Genomic DNA, 16,568 nt, shown 5'->3' with positions numbered 1-16,568 from the left:
AACTAAAACGTCTTTTAAAATCATGTGCTTTTTATGGTTTTCAGCCCCAAAAAACAATGTTTTGAAAACCTAAAACAATTGTACACTGTAAAAAAGTATCATTTTAATGGTAAAAGACTAAAAATGCTATGTTAAAAAAACCTGATAATCGTTTAACAGTTTAACAGCAAGTTCCCTTATTATAAACACAGTGGAAAACTATGAAATCTAACAGGAAATTTAATGTATATTACTGTTAAATTTACAGTTTTTGGCAATTAAAGACCAAATTATCTTATAATTTACAGAATTCACTGACACTTCACATTTGATGGTTTATAAAGGTACAACAGATTTTAGTACTTCAGTAGGTTGTTATATTAATATTATATCAGTTAAAGGGGACCTATTATTAGCCTGACTACGTCAGACTTCCTACTTCCGCTCAATTTCATTTCGCTTCTGTACTCAGTCTGATACAGTGTCAGAGCTTTGTGTTTGCCACCGGTCTGGAAACAGCCGGGCCAATCAACGAACAGAGGGCGGGCTGAGAGCCGTGACGTAATGCTAAGCGCCGAGTTTTACATTGTAGGTTAGAGAAATCGAAAACCGAAACGACCGCGGAAATGGGAAACGAGACACGGGATGCAAACTTCGGGATGCATTAACTTCGCATAATCTGCAAAAGTCGTTTACAGCCATGTTCACTCCGGTATTTCGCTCGTATCATCATGTGTTTACAACAGGTTTACAGTGGAAGTTCAATCATAGATTTGAGTTCGATGCATGATGTCTGTGCTTCGATGCGGCTGTACAGGCCCATGACATACGTCATAACTAAACGTATCTGATTGGCTTACGGGTAACCAATGATTTTAAACTTCAGACAAGCGCCCCCTAGCGAGAGAGAAAACACATCTCTATTATGCCATTCCAGACTCTGTCTACGAAGCAAAGTGAAGTAGCAGAGTCTGGTATTACCAGGCTAACCTATTATCCCCCTTTTCACAAGATGCAATATAAAGTCTCTGGTGTCCCCAGAATGGCTCTGTGAATTTTTTTGCTCAAAATAACCCACAGATAATTATAGCTGGTCAAATTTGCCCCTATTTGGGCGTGAACAAAAACGCGCCTTTTTTGTGTGTGTCCCTTTAAATGCAATTGAGCTGCTGCTGCTCCCAGCCCCCTTTCCAGAAGAGGGCGGAGCTTTAACAGCTCATGCTTCAACAACAAAACTGGAGAATCTCACGCAGCCAAAATGTCAGTAACGGTGTTCAGCCTTACCTGCGCCTTATAGTCTGTAAAATGTAAATGTAAAAAAGTAAAATGATTTGTGCAAATACATAACACTTTACCGACTTTCTGCGGCACATTTCCTTCATTATTAAAATTCAACCACTGTTTCCTCAGTGGCTCAGGTGGACACTCTTATGTTCATTAGTACATCCAATAACAGAACATTTGTAATGTTTTTTTGGCGCAGATATTGCGTCTCTCCAGCTGCTACAGCAAGGAAACAGAAATGGCGGACTGCTGCAGCTCACTCAGGGCGGTATCTATGCTAATAGGGCAGATCGTCACCAGTCATGGGCGGGGCTCTTACATAAAAGTAGGGGGAAATCTGGAACCGCGCATTTAGAGAGACTGTTCATGATAATGGATTATTTAAAAAATAATTTTTTACCATTATAAAATTTTGGTGGATTTTTACCATTATAGGCTGTTTGTTTACATACACATCTGTGTTCAAACACCTTATAAAAGTGAATTTTGCATAATAGGTCCCCCAGGTTTGTAACAGTAAGTTTAAGTTCAATCAGTAGCACCTAAAATGTTGCTACCATATTTTGTTGCAGTAAAGTTCTGGCAGACACAGCTGCGGTTTTATTTACCGCAAATTTCACATTTCAAAATAAATTTTTTTTTATATTGTGCTTGCTTTAAAAGATGTCACTTTTGAGCAGTTTGGGGGTCTTTTTATACCTTTAACCTGCGGCACACAGTCTCCACCATGTTACTGAGCTGATCCCAGCGCTGTCCGCAGTCCTTCGTCATTTCTACGAGCCGTGTGCCCATAGTACCTCTAAACAGGTCAACCAGAGTTCGACTCCTCTGGGTCAAGCCGTCCAGCTGGGCTAAACGTATCCTGGCCTCAGCACGCAGGTTCTGGAAGGAGATACAAAAACAACCGGTCTTTGGCTAATGGTGACATCATGCGATTAACTAGCAGGGTAACCCCCTCTAAACTCTAAAATTAACAACCGGAAGGTAAAAAATAAATCCCACCAGTTCTCTGATTAATTAAAGCAGGTTATTTTAAGAAATTTGTGCGAGGAGTTGAGACGGAGGGAGGCGCAATGGTGCTTAAGAGGAGAGCCAAGGAGTTTGATGACCATTTGGTGTCATTTATCTTCACTGGCACAAGTCCCAGGCTTCTAGACAGTCTGAGTAAATGTGCTGTCTGCGCACGTGTAAGTGTGTCTGTCGTTGATTACACTTTCATTGTAGAAAGCATGGCCAGTATCCACTCAGCAACAGACACCTGTAATGACTAATCGGAGATGGTATTGCGCTCATCTTGTAACAATAACACAGCAACTAGAGTTTCAGGGGTAATTTGTCTTTTGACATCTCCGTTTAAGAGTTTTAACCCTCAGATTTAAAATGGTCTGGCTTTAGCTCTACTGTGTTTCTAGGCCTCTTTTTTTTTTTTTTTTTTTTTTTTTTTTTTTTTTTTTTTTTTATAAATTGTTGATAATTTGCAATAAATTTAAGCTTATCTTTGTGAATTTCATTCTGACATTTTGGATAACCTTTTTCTATATATGCTTTTTCTTCTTTCAAAAGAAACCACAAATATGACTGTGATCAAAAGGCATTTCTTGGGTTTGCGTTCAGAATGATATATATAAAAAAAAAAAGAATAATAATAAAATAGGGTTCAACGGAACCACACTATTTTTTGTCTCATCTATTATTTTATTCAAAAATTACATACAAACAAATTACTTTAATATACCCCTTTTATGACGAGCATGTTATTAATTTCTATAGTAAAATTAATTTTCTATATTCTCCCAAAACAAATCTCAGGATGATATAACTAACATCATAATGAAGGAAAAAAAACAACAACAACAACTCAAAAAAGGAACAAAATTGTTGAAAATAATAATAAAAAAAAAAAAAAAAAAAAAAAAAAAAAAAAAAACACTACCATTCAAAAGGTTTAGATTGGTAAGATTTTTAAATGTTTTTAAAAGTCTCTTCCACTATTTGTTTGATCCAAAATACAGCAAAAACAGTAATACTGTGAAATATTTTTACAATTTAAAATAACGTTTCTATTTGAATGGATTTTTAATTGTAATTTATTCCTGTGTTGGCGCGCATATATATATATATATATATATATATATGCGCATGTTTTTTCTGAACACTGATTAAGATGTGTACACAAACATTTTCCATACACCCTGAATACATGTTATTTTTACTTGGTCACATCACATGACTTTTAATACATTTAAAAACAACAACAAAAAAACGCAAGTAACACTTTTAAAACCAGCCAATAAAAAAATCATATTTTTAAGAACTTGGCATGCGTTTCATTTCTTTTTTTTTTTCCTTTTTTTTCTTTTTTTTTATAAAAACACACTCTTACCTGTCTTCGACATTAAAATTAAGCATCTAACAGCACAGAAAATAGACCAAAAGTCTCATTACCTCATACTTTTGTAACTCCTCTTTTGCCGTAATATACAGCACATGGCTGGAGTTCGGGGACGCTGCTATTTTCTCAGCTGATCGAAGCCAGTCATCCAAGCAGGAGAGTTCCTTCTTGAATTCATACCACAGCATCCACCTCCTCTCCAGCCTGATGGACCAATAAAAAACAATTAGGTACGACAGTCGGTACAGATCAGTTACACAGACAGGTTTCCAATACACTTGGATGCCTACTCACTTGACGCAGCCCTCAAGAGAGAAGGAAACATCTTGGCTCAAGTCTCCAATGGACGACCACTCATTAGAGAACTCATTCAAATCATCATGTAGCTGAAAGCTTCTCGTGGGAAAGCAGGTCTCAGAGGACTGTAGGTAGAGACCACTTTGGTGGTTCATTTCAACACATGTTTGCATCTCTCCTGCGTCTTCACTTCCTCTGGGGCCTACTCTGGTGTTACCATGGTGACTGGCTTTGATTGACATCTCTTCTAACATCCTGGCATCACCAAATGCCACCTGTTTACAAGAACACAAAGGGAGGTCAGTTCATTAGGGTCAAACACAGCAGGATGCATAGACATATTGTTCTGAGCTCTTGCAGTTATGTAGTCTTCCTTATGAAGATGTATGCATTGTGGGATAAATTCATTTCAATGCATCAAAACAGAGTGGACATTTCATGTACTTTATGGGTAGTTGACATTAATTTTGGGAAATATTTTAGGAAGCATTAAAAAAAAAAATATTTTAAACAAATTTGCTAATTTAATGGACTATGCATGCAGATTTTATAAGCCTGATATTGAGAGACAAATAAATAAACAGTACTTTAAAAATCCATTTGTCAATTTTGAAAGTAAAATGCATTAAAAATGGTGTAAAACACAAGTGGTGACCAAGATTTAAAGGTGCCCTCGAATGAAAAATTTGAATTTACCTCGGCATAGTTGAATAACAAGAGTTCAGTACATGGAAAATGACATACAGTGAGTCTCGAACTCCATTGTTTCCTCTTCTTATATAAATCTCATTTGTTTAAAAGACCTCCGAAGAACAGGCGAATCTCAACATAACACCAACTGTTACGTAACAGTCTGGGTGTACGCCCCCAATATTTGCATATGCCAGCCTCATGATCGAGGCATTACACAAGGAGCAGGACGTCTGGATGTGCACAGCTGAATCATCAGACTAGGTAAGCAAGCAAGAACAATAGTGAAAAATGGCAGATGGAGCAATAATAACTGACATGATCCATGATATTTTTAGTGATATTTGTAAACTGTCTTTCTAAATGTTTCGTTAGCATGTTGCTAATGTACTGTTAAATGTGGTTAAAGTTACCATCGTTTCTTACTGTATTCACGGAGACAAGAGCCGTCGCTATTTTCATTATTAAACACTTGCAGTCTGTATAATGCATAAACACAACTTCCATTCTTTATAAATCTCTCCAACAGTGTAGCATTAGCCTGTTAGCCACAGAGCACAGCCTCAAACTCATTCAGAATCAAATGTAAACAATATAACAGTATACAATACTCACATAATCCGACGCATGCATGCAGTATGCATGACGAACACTTTGTAAAGATCCATTTGAGGGTTATATTAGCTGTGTAAACTTTGTTTATGCACTGTTTAAGGCAAGCGCGAGCTCCGTGGGCGTGGAGCACGAGAATTAAAGGGCCAGTAGCCCTGAATCGGCTCATTTATAATGATGCCCCAAAATAGGCAGTTAAAAAAATTAATTAAAAAAAAAAAAAATCTATGGGGTATTTTGAGCTGAAACTTCACAGACACATTCAGGGGACACCTTAGACTTATATTACATCTTTTTAAAAAAAGTTCTAGGGCACCTTTAAGATATATCTTTTTAAATGAATAAAAATATTGAACAAAATAAATCTAATTAAAATCAAATAAAAACAAAAATCAAAGAAAAATCAAATATTTAATAAACCAAATCATAATAAAATAAAATACATGAAAATTTCAAAAATACATTTATAAGTTTATATAAGTTTATATATTTATACATTTATAAGTCAAAATAATCATATACATTCATAAATAAAATACAAAAAAAAAAAAATCTTTAAATAAATTTATAAATAAAAACAAGAATAAATTAATGAATGAAATAAAAAAAAAGTCATAAAATACATTTTGATTCAACATAAGGTCAGAAGATTAAGCCAATACAATTCACAGTTGACAAATGAAATGAAGTTATATGCAGAATGTCCACCGTTACATATTTTCTCCTTAAAATCTCTCATCTAAAAAGAATTTCATGTTCATTCACAGTGCATAAACCCACATTTGCAGTATCCGGTTAGAAAAGCTGTGGTTTCTCTGCATGACTGCTGAATTAGAACTTTCAGACACCTCAGACATGGAGAAAAGTCTCCTGTGCTCTGGGGTATAATTTCAGCCATCAAAAACCATAAATCAGTTTTATACCCATTACCCAAAGGAGTTACGACGTTGCTGCCACAGCCCTGGCAGAAAAAAAAAAAAAAAAAAAAAAAAAAACAAGCCAAATAGATTTTCCTCACTCTAATACCTGCATAATGTGGCTGGCAGAGCAAGGTCAGCTATGCCAGACCATGGCTGCTGTCAATCAAGAGCGATGGTCCCAAAAGCTCCTTAGCTGACCTCATGAAAAACTTTAAAAATGTTCAAGAATAGCTTAAGAGCCTACGTCCGTCTCAAAAGCGGCCTGCATCTGTATTTATGAAGGACTTGCCTTGCGAGTTCACTTGGGGAGAACAGTTCTTTCAAAACTTCAAGCCCAACCAGCAAATAACTCAAAGTTAGATGGGCATAATTTACCTGCAACCTTGCCGCCCACCTCGGCCGCCTCCACCGAAGGCACACACCGACTTCAGACTCAGCCAAAATAACGGCCCTTTCTCAGGGTCTGCTGAGAGTTTGCCCCAGTGGAGGGCATTAAGGCACTGGACTGAGTCTCAAGGCAGTCAGGTTGAAAATCGAAGTCACCGTTATTGCTTTTCTCAACCTGCAGAGAATGTTGTTCTCGCCTGAGGAGTAATGGAGTGCAAACACGACTGCAATCCATACTCTGTTCCTAACCTTTTCAGAAGTGAACAAACTTACAGCAGGCTGCAGGCCATATCCCATCTCATTGGTGAGCTTGTGTCTTGAGGAACAGGCGTGTACGTGTGACACCCAACAGGCGTGCAGTGACACAATGACTGTAAATGGGATGTTAGGAATATGATTTCATGCTGATTTTCACCCTGTAGGCCTACAGTACATCCCAGCCCAGCTTAAGTTACATATCATAATGTTCCAACACAAAAACCAAACCATGGAGATTGTCATACAAGCCCAACACGTGGTATTGAGGTATCGCAAGTTCTCACAGGTGCAAATGTAAAATAAACGTGACCGTTTTGATATCCAATCCAGTCACGGACAGCTTGACCATAGTAATCATATACATATAATCCTGCAGGAAAGTCATGGACAAGGATCATGGTAAATTAATATAGACAGCAGGATCAGAAAGCAGCAAGAGACACACAAGGATGTAAATGACAGGCCGGATTACAGATGCTTAGTCATCCCATTCAGCTAGTGTCGGTGGTTTGGCTAGAAACAGACGAGGCAGGTGCATCTGGGGACCTTTCCATAACACAGCTCGCATTTGAATGAGCTGGAGTCGAATAAACACGCAAACTGCTGTCTGTGAGTGCGACAGAGGACAAAAGGCCCTTACATTTAGGCGAAAGGTGATGCAGGATGAGTCTGCAATGTGGAAGCAAATGAAAAGTAATGATGCATTCAATGCATCAATGACGTTCAAATCACTCTCTGGCTTCTTATTCAGGTTTTATAGTCCATTTTTCCAGATCACATGACACCTCTGTACAGGCACAAAACACCCTCACAGAAAATGATCGTCGCTCTGGGGAGAACATCATTTTTCTTTCTTAACGGCGGATAAAGCGGAGCTTGTCTCCTTGTCGCTGAATAAACCTCACGGCAAACGGAGGTAATGTTACCCTTTCGGTGGCCAAAGACAATTACTTCCCTTGGTTTATGATAAGCCTGGGAAAGGTCATAACACTCTAAAAGCTCAGACTGTTGCTGTTTTCAAGCGGAGCAGTAAACACGCAATCTCTTGCCAAGCTCAGGGCTCGGACTGAATCTCATCCCACACGCTGCCAAGCAAATAGTATAACCGACAATTTCAGCCCACATTCTATTGATTAATTTGAGGTGGAGGACAAAAATGGGTTTAACAGCATGTCTAATGACTCTAATCGATCACATCACTGAAAATCTCTATAGTAAATACTAATTAGACTCATGGACCAACATTCCAGATGTAAACTAACTTTCCTACAATACCAAACTATGAACAGTCTACTAATGCGGTTTAGTCAAGTCAAGTCAAGTCAAGTCAAATGATATGAATTGGTTTAATCCAATTGAATTGGTTTAATCCAATTCATATCAGTAGTTCTAAAAGGAAATAAAATGCAACAATCACTAAATATCCATTTATTAAATAAACATCTATATAAAACTACTACTAAAAAAAAAAAAAAAAAAAAAATAGAGAAAAAAAATGTAATATAATATAATATAATATAATATAATATAATATAATATAATATAATATAATATAATATAATATATACACCAAAAGTTTGGAAACATTACTATTTTTAATGTTTTCAAAAGAAGTCTTTTCTACTCATCAAGCCTGCATTTATTTGATCAAAAATACAGAAAAAAACAAAAAAACAAAACAGTAATATTGTAAAATATTACTACAATTTACAATAATGGTTTTCTATTATAATATAATTTGTGTCTGTGATGCAAAGCTGAATTTTCAGCATCATTACTCCAGTCTTCAGTGTCACATGATCCTTCAGAAATCATTCTAATATGCTGATTTATTACAAATGTTGTGCTGCTTAATATTTTTTCTTAATATTTTTTTATAATGTGATACTTTTTTCAGGATTCTTTGATGAATAAAAAGTTTAAAAAAAAAAAAAAAAAAAAAAAAAAAAAAAAGAGCAGCATTTATTTAAATTAAATCTTTTGTAACAATATACACTACCGTTCAAAAGTTTGGGGTCAGAATTTTTTTCTTTTTCTTTTTCTTTTTTTTTTTTTTGAAGAAATTAATACTTTTTTCAGCAAGGATGTGTTAATTTGATAAAAAGTGATAGAAATATTTTCTAAAAATATAAATCTTTACTATTTTGAATAAATGCTGTTCTTTTTGACCTTTTATTCATCAATGAATCCTGAAAAAAGTATCACAGTTTCCAAAAAATATTAAGCAGCACAACTGTTTCCAACACTGATAATAACTGAGTATCAAATCAGCATATTAGAATGATTTCTGAAGGATCATGTGACACTGAAGACTGGAGTAATGATGCTGAAAATTCAGCTTTGCATCACAGAAAAAAATATATATATTTTAAAGTATATTAAAATAGAAAACCATTATTTTAAATTGTAGTAATATTTCCGTTTTTTTCTGTATTTTTCATCAAATAAATGCAGGCTTGATGAGCATAAGAGACTTCTTTCAAAAAAATTAAAAATAGTAATGTTTCCAAACTTTTGAATGGTAGTGTGTGTGTGTATAATATAATATAATATAATATAATATAATATAATATAATATAATATAATATAATATAGCATGTTAAAAACACTACATAGACATATAAACAACATTAAAAACTTCACATTCAAATTCAGTCAACACCAATGCCGAGTATTTTCTCCTTAAAACTGCAGTAAACCAAAGATCGTCTCAAATGCAGTTTGAAATCGCTCCATTTCCTATCGTCACAAACATGTAACCAATCCAGTCAACATGCAGGGATTTTCCTTTCATGCTCCTAGTCTTTTTTTCCTATCATGCTTATAGTGCTTATGCTTATGTATTTATTTTTTTTTTTTTTTTTAATGCTTGACCACAACAATTACAAAGCAGAAAAAAATGCCAGGGTTAAAAATATAAAATACAATATCAACCAAACGAGAAAGTAAACTAAATAAACCAGCTTTGATATTTCACAAAATCTTAAATGTATTAAATAAATGAATGGTTTTAACAGCTTTTATGTTTGTACTGTCCTTAATAGAACTTTCTAATTATTTCAATACCACAGAAAGAGGTTTCTGATTACTACACCGAATTTACACCGATGAATATGAAACAAATATAAATCACAAGATTAATAACATGCACTTCATTTTCCAGACTCTTTTCATAATTGAAAAACCCAAATATTAAAGTATAACAAAAGAATATTGCATAATTTATCAAATAAATTTAGAAATGTCCCACCACAACCTCCTTGTATGGGTATATAGACCTATTTTACTCACAAATCCAAGTTTATATCTCACAATTCTTAGAAGGAAAAACAGAATTGTGAGATATACTCATTATTCTGTCTTTTTTTCTGCAAGTTTCTGCAATTCTGACTTTTTTCCCCCCTCAGAATTGTGATATAAACTCACAATTGCGAGTTATAAAGTCCGAACTGGGAGATATAAACATGTAAATGCAAGAAAAAAAGTCAGAATAGTGAGATAAAAATGTTATATGTTTAAAAGTATGTAAATGTAAAATGTTACGGGGTTTTTTTGTGGGAAAGTGGGAAAGAGAGATAGAGAGAGAGAGAGAGAGAGAGAGAGAGAGGGACGGGTTTGGGAAAGGACCACGTGCCGGGACTAGAACTTGAGTCATCCAAAGCACATTAGCGCTATATGACGGCACGCTGCCCATGAGGCCATCGGCACCAAAATGTTATAGGTTTATGTAACATTTCATGCTGTAACTGCTATGCATGTATAACCCTTATAAACTGCATATGTGAATATTATGTAGACATACTGTTTACATCAAATGCTTTAACAGTAGACTAATCATCAGTCCAGTCTGTGACTTGCAACATAAACATCTGCGTTTAGCTTCAAAGGGCATCTTCAACTACGGTATTCTATAAAAAAAATGACTAAGACTATATGGTTTGCATTCTGAATCTGACATCCAGAGGCACAACAAAACATTTCTCTTATTCTGTGGATTTTGCCCACATTTTCCTTCACTTGTTACTGCTGTTTTTCTGCAACCACTATGCGCAGTTGCAAGTGACGTAACTATGACATCTGCTCCAAATTGATCTATTAACACAGAGCACAAGAACACCTTTAAGAAAGGACAGGAAAAACAAGTACATACAGCAGGTGAATTAAGTATATGATGTATATTACGATGTTATGATAAACTATATGCATTATGTTAAAGGCGTTTCTAAGGATTCCGATTTTTTAAAGGCAGCCATCTCTGAATGGGAACATGGTTTGTGTAACTTTAGCAACACATTATTAGCAGTTTGATAACGTAGTATAAGCTACCTATTACCAATATCAATATAAAAAACACGTATATAAAAGATTTAAAATAAGTTATAATGCAAAAATGCATTTTTTGCACTTGATAAATTTAGCAAAATTTGAAAAATTCCTATTCAGCTTTTGTCAGGTTAACAATTTCACATATTTAGCCTATGCACTTGCATCCTAAAGTATTTTTTATTATTAAATTTAGGTTTTAAAGACATCTGGAACAGTGTCAGGCCACCACTTGATGTCCAATGTAAAATCTTCAAGCAAACCAGTGGTTTACATGATGAACACCACAACCCTGCTCAATTTTAACACCATTAGCTCAAAATTACAACAATCTAAAATAGCTCTGCTTGATTGAGCCAACCTGTTAAAAAAAAAATGTATTTTTAATCAAAAACGTGTGCATACACTTCCAGTGAGGTGACAGCGTTCCACCCACTCCCGTCTGTGCCGTCCCATGGAGGCGGTCTGAGGGACATCTGCGTTTCCGGTAATGGGTGCTCACGAAGACGGAGGAGATAAGGACCCTGGTGCCTCCCACACCCCTCGAGTTCGAACCCTCTGTTCTCCCTCCCCGTCCTCACAGAAACTGCAGAGACTGCACTCATTGTCTCTTTGGTGCCACAGGCCCAAATTGCAAACAAACAGGCCTTTCTCAGCACCCGGATAGGGAGAAGAGGCCAGTGCCAAGACACCTGATCTGATCTGATCCACTACACACACACAAAAGCAAGAGATGAACTAGCCCCCCCCCCCTCCTCTCATCGGGCCCCTCAGAAACCAATCTGCGCAGAGGGCAAAAGAGCATCGGTACAGCAAACTCACTCGGGGTCCTGTGAATTACAGTTCATTACATCTAATTTGCTATTAAACAGAAAATGTGTCTCGATTCAAGTCCAACCGTGCCCTTAATTCTCTTAATAAGAGCTGAATGCTCTCCAAGAAATTGTTAGTATGTGATTCAAGTAGCTAGATCAGCCTTCAAATCCAATCCAGGCTTCTTCTAATCCCATTTACAGCACTCGCAATCTGGTGAGAGTTCTCAAACAGCATCCTCTTGGAATTGCCTCCATTTCCCATGCTTAAGACAACATGATTCCAAAAACAACAGATGACAAAGATCTGCTGCTTCGTGACAATATCAAAGGTATAACGAGGACATCATCCATTAATTGCAGAATGCAGCCAAAGGCAAGCTACTCCGAAAAGCACTCTTGTTAAGATGATGAATTTTGCTGCTCCACATGAATGCGTCATTGCTAGAGATGTAAAATGATTGTTCTCTCAGCTGTGATTCCCCAGCTAGCAGACGTCTGACAGGTGTTGTGCTCAGGGAGAATAACACAGACTCATTCACCTGACGATTGAGGATTCATTCAAGGACAGCCAGTCAGTTTTACACAGCAGAATGTCTGTTTGCCACATCACTGTTGTAGCCTGAAGCAAGGTCATTCTCTCAGGAGAAAGATAAAGACATAATGTACCTCTCTAAACAATTTAAATGGAAGAGAAAAAAAATAAAAAGAATGAATAAATGACCATTACACACACACACACACACATCAAAAGTTTGGAAAATTACTATTTTTAATGTTTTTGGAAGAAGTCTCTTATGCTTGTTAAGCCTGCATTTATCTGGAAAAACAGTAATATTGTGAAATATTATTACAATTTAAAAAAGAATGTTTTTCTATTTTAATATACTTTAAAATATAATTTAATTCTGTGACGCAAAGCTGAATTTTCAGCATCATTACTCCAGTCTTCAGTGTCACATGATCCTTCACAAATCATTCTAATTTGATGATTTATCAATATTGGAAACATTGTGCTACTTAATATTTTTTTATAACCTGTAATTTTTTTTGCAGGATTCTTTGATGAATAAAAGTTAAAGAAAAAAAACAAAAAAAACAGCATTTATTTAAAAATAGAAATCTTTTGTAACAATATACACTACCATTCAAAAGTTTGGGGTCAGTACTTTTTTTTTTTTTCTTTTTTTTGAAGGAAATTAATACTTTTTCAGCAAGGATGTGTTAAATTGATAGAAAGTGATAGTAAAGATTTATATCGGTAAGACTGATTTTGAATAAATGCTGTCCTTTTATAAAAATTTTATTCATCAATAAATCCTGAAAAAAAAATACGTTTCCAACATTGATAACTGAGTATCAAATCAGCATATTAGAATGATTTGTGAAGGATCATGTGACACTGAAGACTGGAGTAATGATGCTGAAAATTCAGCTTTGCATCACAGGAATAAAATATATTTTAAAGTATAAAAAAAACAGAAAACCATTATTGTAAATTGTAATAATATTTCACAATATTACTGTTTTTTCCCTGTATTTTTGATCAAATAAATGCAGGTTTAATGAGCATAAGATACTTCTTTCAAAAACATTAAAAATAGTAATGTGTCCAAACTTTTGACCAGTACTGTGTCTGAGATATATAATCAGTTTAACTGCAAACACTGAAAATATGCATGTATAAAACCAAAGCCAAGTATAAAGTACATATAAAGTCAAAGCTAAACTAAATCACAGATCACCTTCGTCCCTCTCTGCTTTCATTATCTGTACATGCCAGTATACAAAACTGTCATTCATCCTTGTGTTGGTGAAACCCGATTCCTGGTTTTCAAACAAAGCTCTTCTCAGGGGGCATCTGCAGTTTCAGCAACGAAACTGGCCAGTAACAACAGTGAGGAGAAAGCTCTTTTTTTTCCAAAATAAATGTCTAACAATGAAAGCCAGTAGCAGCATTAGACTGAATGGCCAATTACTACCGATGCATGACGCCATTCATCATTAAACTCAGCATGGTGTCATTCTGGCAAAGAAGTGTGTTTTGTTGAATGCATATACCCTGGACTTGAAATATAATGGGTCAGGGAGGGGATTTTTAAAAAGAAAAGACAAAGCAGGAAGCTCTCTTTTGCCCTTTTAAACCATCATACATTTCTTTACCAACACTCTTCAAGTAAAATCACTTCTGGGGTCTGCATAGAGCAGGAAGCCAGAACAGTAACCAAATAAAAGGACATTTACAAGCAGGATAACTTTATTCTCTGTGCTCACAGCACTTTTTCCTGACACTGCTTAAACCCTGGTTTGTTGGGCCTCATAATCAAATCACTGGGTTTAGGTCTACATTTGAAAAATGAACTACAGTAATCGTTAACATCAAATTAGAGGGTATATTGACTGCAAATCAGTTAATTGCTTTAAAGGGCTCACTGGAAGGCCCCTGGAAGACTGAGATAAGAGCAAGATGTCTAGAAAAATAAAACACTAATTCAAGTTCATCAGTCTTGAAAGAGCTTGTACGCAGTTGTTAGTTTCACAATCAGCTGTCTGAACATGAATTATTCAACATTTTTCATGTCATTCTGATCGTGATGTCATGAGAGTAGCCAGTGTGAAGTTTTTCTAACCACAGAGGACACTGTAAATAACATTCTTGTGCTAATGATGGCGACAACTGAGAGATCCATGATGTTGAATAGATATTTGATAAGATATTTTGAAGAATGTTTGTAACCAAGCAGATTTCGCCCCCAATTAACTACCAGAGTAGGGGGAAAATACTATGGTAGTCAATGGGAAGCCGAGATCTGCTTGGTTACAAACATTCTTCAAAATATCTTCCTTTGTGTTCAGCAGAACAAAGAAATGAATACAGGTTTGGAACAACTTGAGGGGGAGTAAATGATGACAAAATTCTCATTTTTGGGTGAACTATCACTTTAAAGGAGGTTGTAGAGGCTCTATGATGGATTATGGTTGAAAATGTTATTTAAGCCCAATATAATTAATTAGATAAACAACAAAAGATCTTTGACCCAGAATACAGGCCCAGTTTAAACTACAAGAGGCATTAGATGTCATTGCGGGAATAATCAATGGGCACGGAGTATCACATTCAGCTGTAGTCTTGTAACCTGATGGCCTGGTGTTGTCACCCAACTGGTGATTCATGCATACCATTCCACAACAACAGAAACACATTTAAATACTTTGCAAACAATGGCTTCTATAGAGGCAAAACACTTAAACACTCCCTTTGCACACTGTCACGTGCCTAATTACCATTTGGTACATCTCCCAAAAAGTTTGTCACTGTGTTTACATCCTATTACAAGTAATATTTATAGAGAATTCGTTTTATTAACCGATATATATTATACATATTATATTTAAACATTAACATTTATAACTACGCTGATGAAATGCACGTGCTAAACGCAGTAAAGCACGTGAACATTGTAAGCGATTTTGAAAAAAAAGAAACGGGCTTAAAAATGCAATAAAAATGGGGGAAATTTGTATTTAATTCTTCTTAACACTTACGTGCACTAACCTGTCCTAACTCCAGCTTCCAGCTTTTTCCTTCAGGGAATCCCTCGGGGTTTCAGGAATCATACATGAGCAAAAGTTTTTATCCTCAGGGAGAAAATTCTTCTCATCAGCTTTGAAATGCCAGGTATGCTTTACTAACACACATCAAACATGAAACAACGCTAAGTTATGTTGTGCGATAAAGAGAAACTCTGTTGCAGGTCACTTAACACAGCCGTCAGTCTTTTGAGTTGTACTTGTAAGCAAATTGAACTGTCACCTGACACAGGTGAGACGAAGCCACGCCCCCGAGCAGTTCGCCCGCCCCTCCTACTCACCTTTACAACTCTTCTGCGTGACTTCAAGCACGGATATTTACGGAAATAAAATTGATATATTGTTATTTTTGTAGGAATAGAAAAAGGTGAAAAAGAGAAAAGAAACGATTATAAATTAAAATACACAACAAGAAAAAAATGCTAAATAAATAAAGTAGGCCTATATTAAAAATATATAAATATATATATATATATATATATATATATATATATATTTTGTTTACATATATTGAAGACATATGTGCATTTATCTCTGCTGTCATATTATCTTGGAAATTAGCTGCCATGCCACTCAGGAACATTTCATTAATGTCTTATACTTTTCATAACACATAGATAGACATGTAAGCAGAATAGAGGCCTGTAAATAGTTTTTAATGATAAACAAAAGAGGCCATAAAATCATCAGTATTTTTGTTTTCTGAATTTTTTTTTCTAAAACGTGTTGAATTGTAGGGTGAATACTGGGAATTTCTGTTGTTCAAATGCATCAAATTATTTTATAAAGTGTGTTTCTTTCAATAAGCTGCTCAATACATACTGACTAGGAAGCTGCAGCATAAATATATGTTGTATTGGAAGGATGGATTAGCTCACTGTATATTAATAGGACAGATCTCCCATAGGAGCTCCTTTGTTGATTACGGGGAGACAAAGAAAAAGGTCCCATAAGGGGCCAGTGCAGTCTCTGCTGTCTGACAACTGCTAGATATGAACTTGGCAGGACACCATTTAGCCCCCT

At 35.6% G+C, this 16,568-nt stretch overlaps 1 protein-coding gene across 4 annotated transcripts in view; it reads right to left on the bottom strand.

The window, feature by feature from the left end:
- si:ch211-137a8.2 (uncharacterized protein LOC777613 homolog) overlaps positions 1-15,931 on the bottom strand; it is a 30,632-nt gene extending 14,701 nt beyond the window's left edge. The window contains exons 1-4 of one of the 4 annotated variants that reach the window (XM_048161715.1): positions 15,501-15,931; positions 3,950-4,227; positions 3,709-3,859; positions 1,963-2,145 (exon numbers count right to left, since the gene is read on the bottom strand). In XM_048161715.1, coding sequence (XP_048017672.1) covers positions 1,963-2,145; positions 3,709-3,859; positions 3,950-4,206 — 591 coding nt within the window. In that variant the 5' untranslated portion in view covers positions 4,207-4,227; positions 15,501-15,931. The remainder of the gene's footprint in view (positions 1-1,962; positions 2,146-3,708; positions 3,860-3,949; positions 4,228-15,500) is intronic. The other 3 variants (XM_048161714.1, XM_048161712.1, XM_048161713.1) reach the window with 3 other exon arrangements.
- Positions 15,932-16,568: the final 637 nt, after the last annotated feature.

The sequence above is a fragment of the Megalobrama amblycephala genome, linkage group LG16 (genome assembly GCF_018812025.1).
Source record: "Megalobrama amblycephala isolate DHTTF-2021 linkage group LG16, ASM1881202v1, whole genome shotgun sequence".
In the NCBI taxonomy this organism is placed as follows: Eukaryota; Metazoa; Chordata; class Actinopteri; order Cypriniformes; family Xenocyprididae; genus Megalobrama; species Megalobrama amblycephala.
This window is presented reverse-complemented; position numbering and strand designations above follow the sequence as displayed.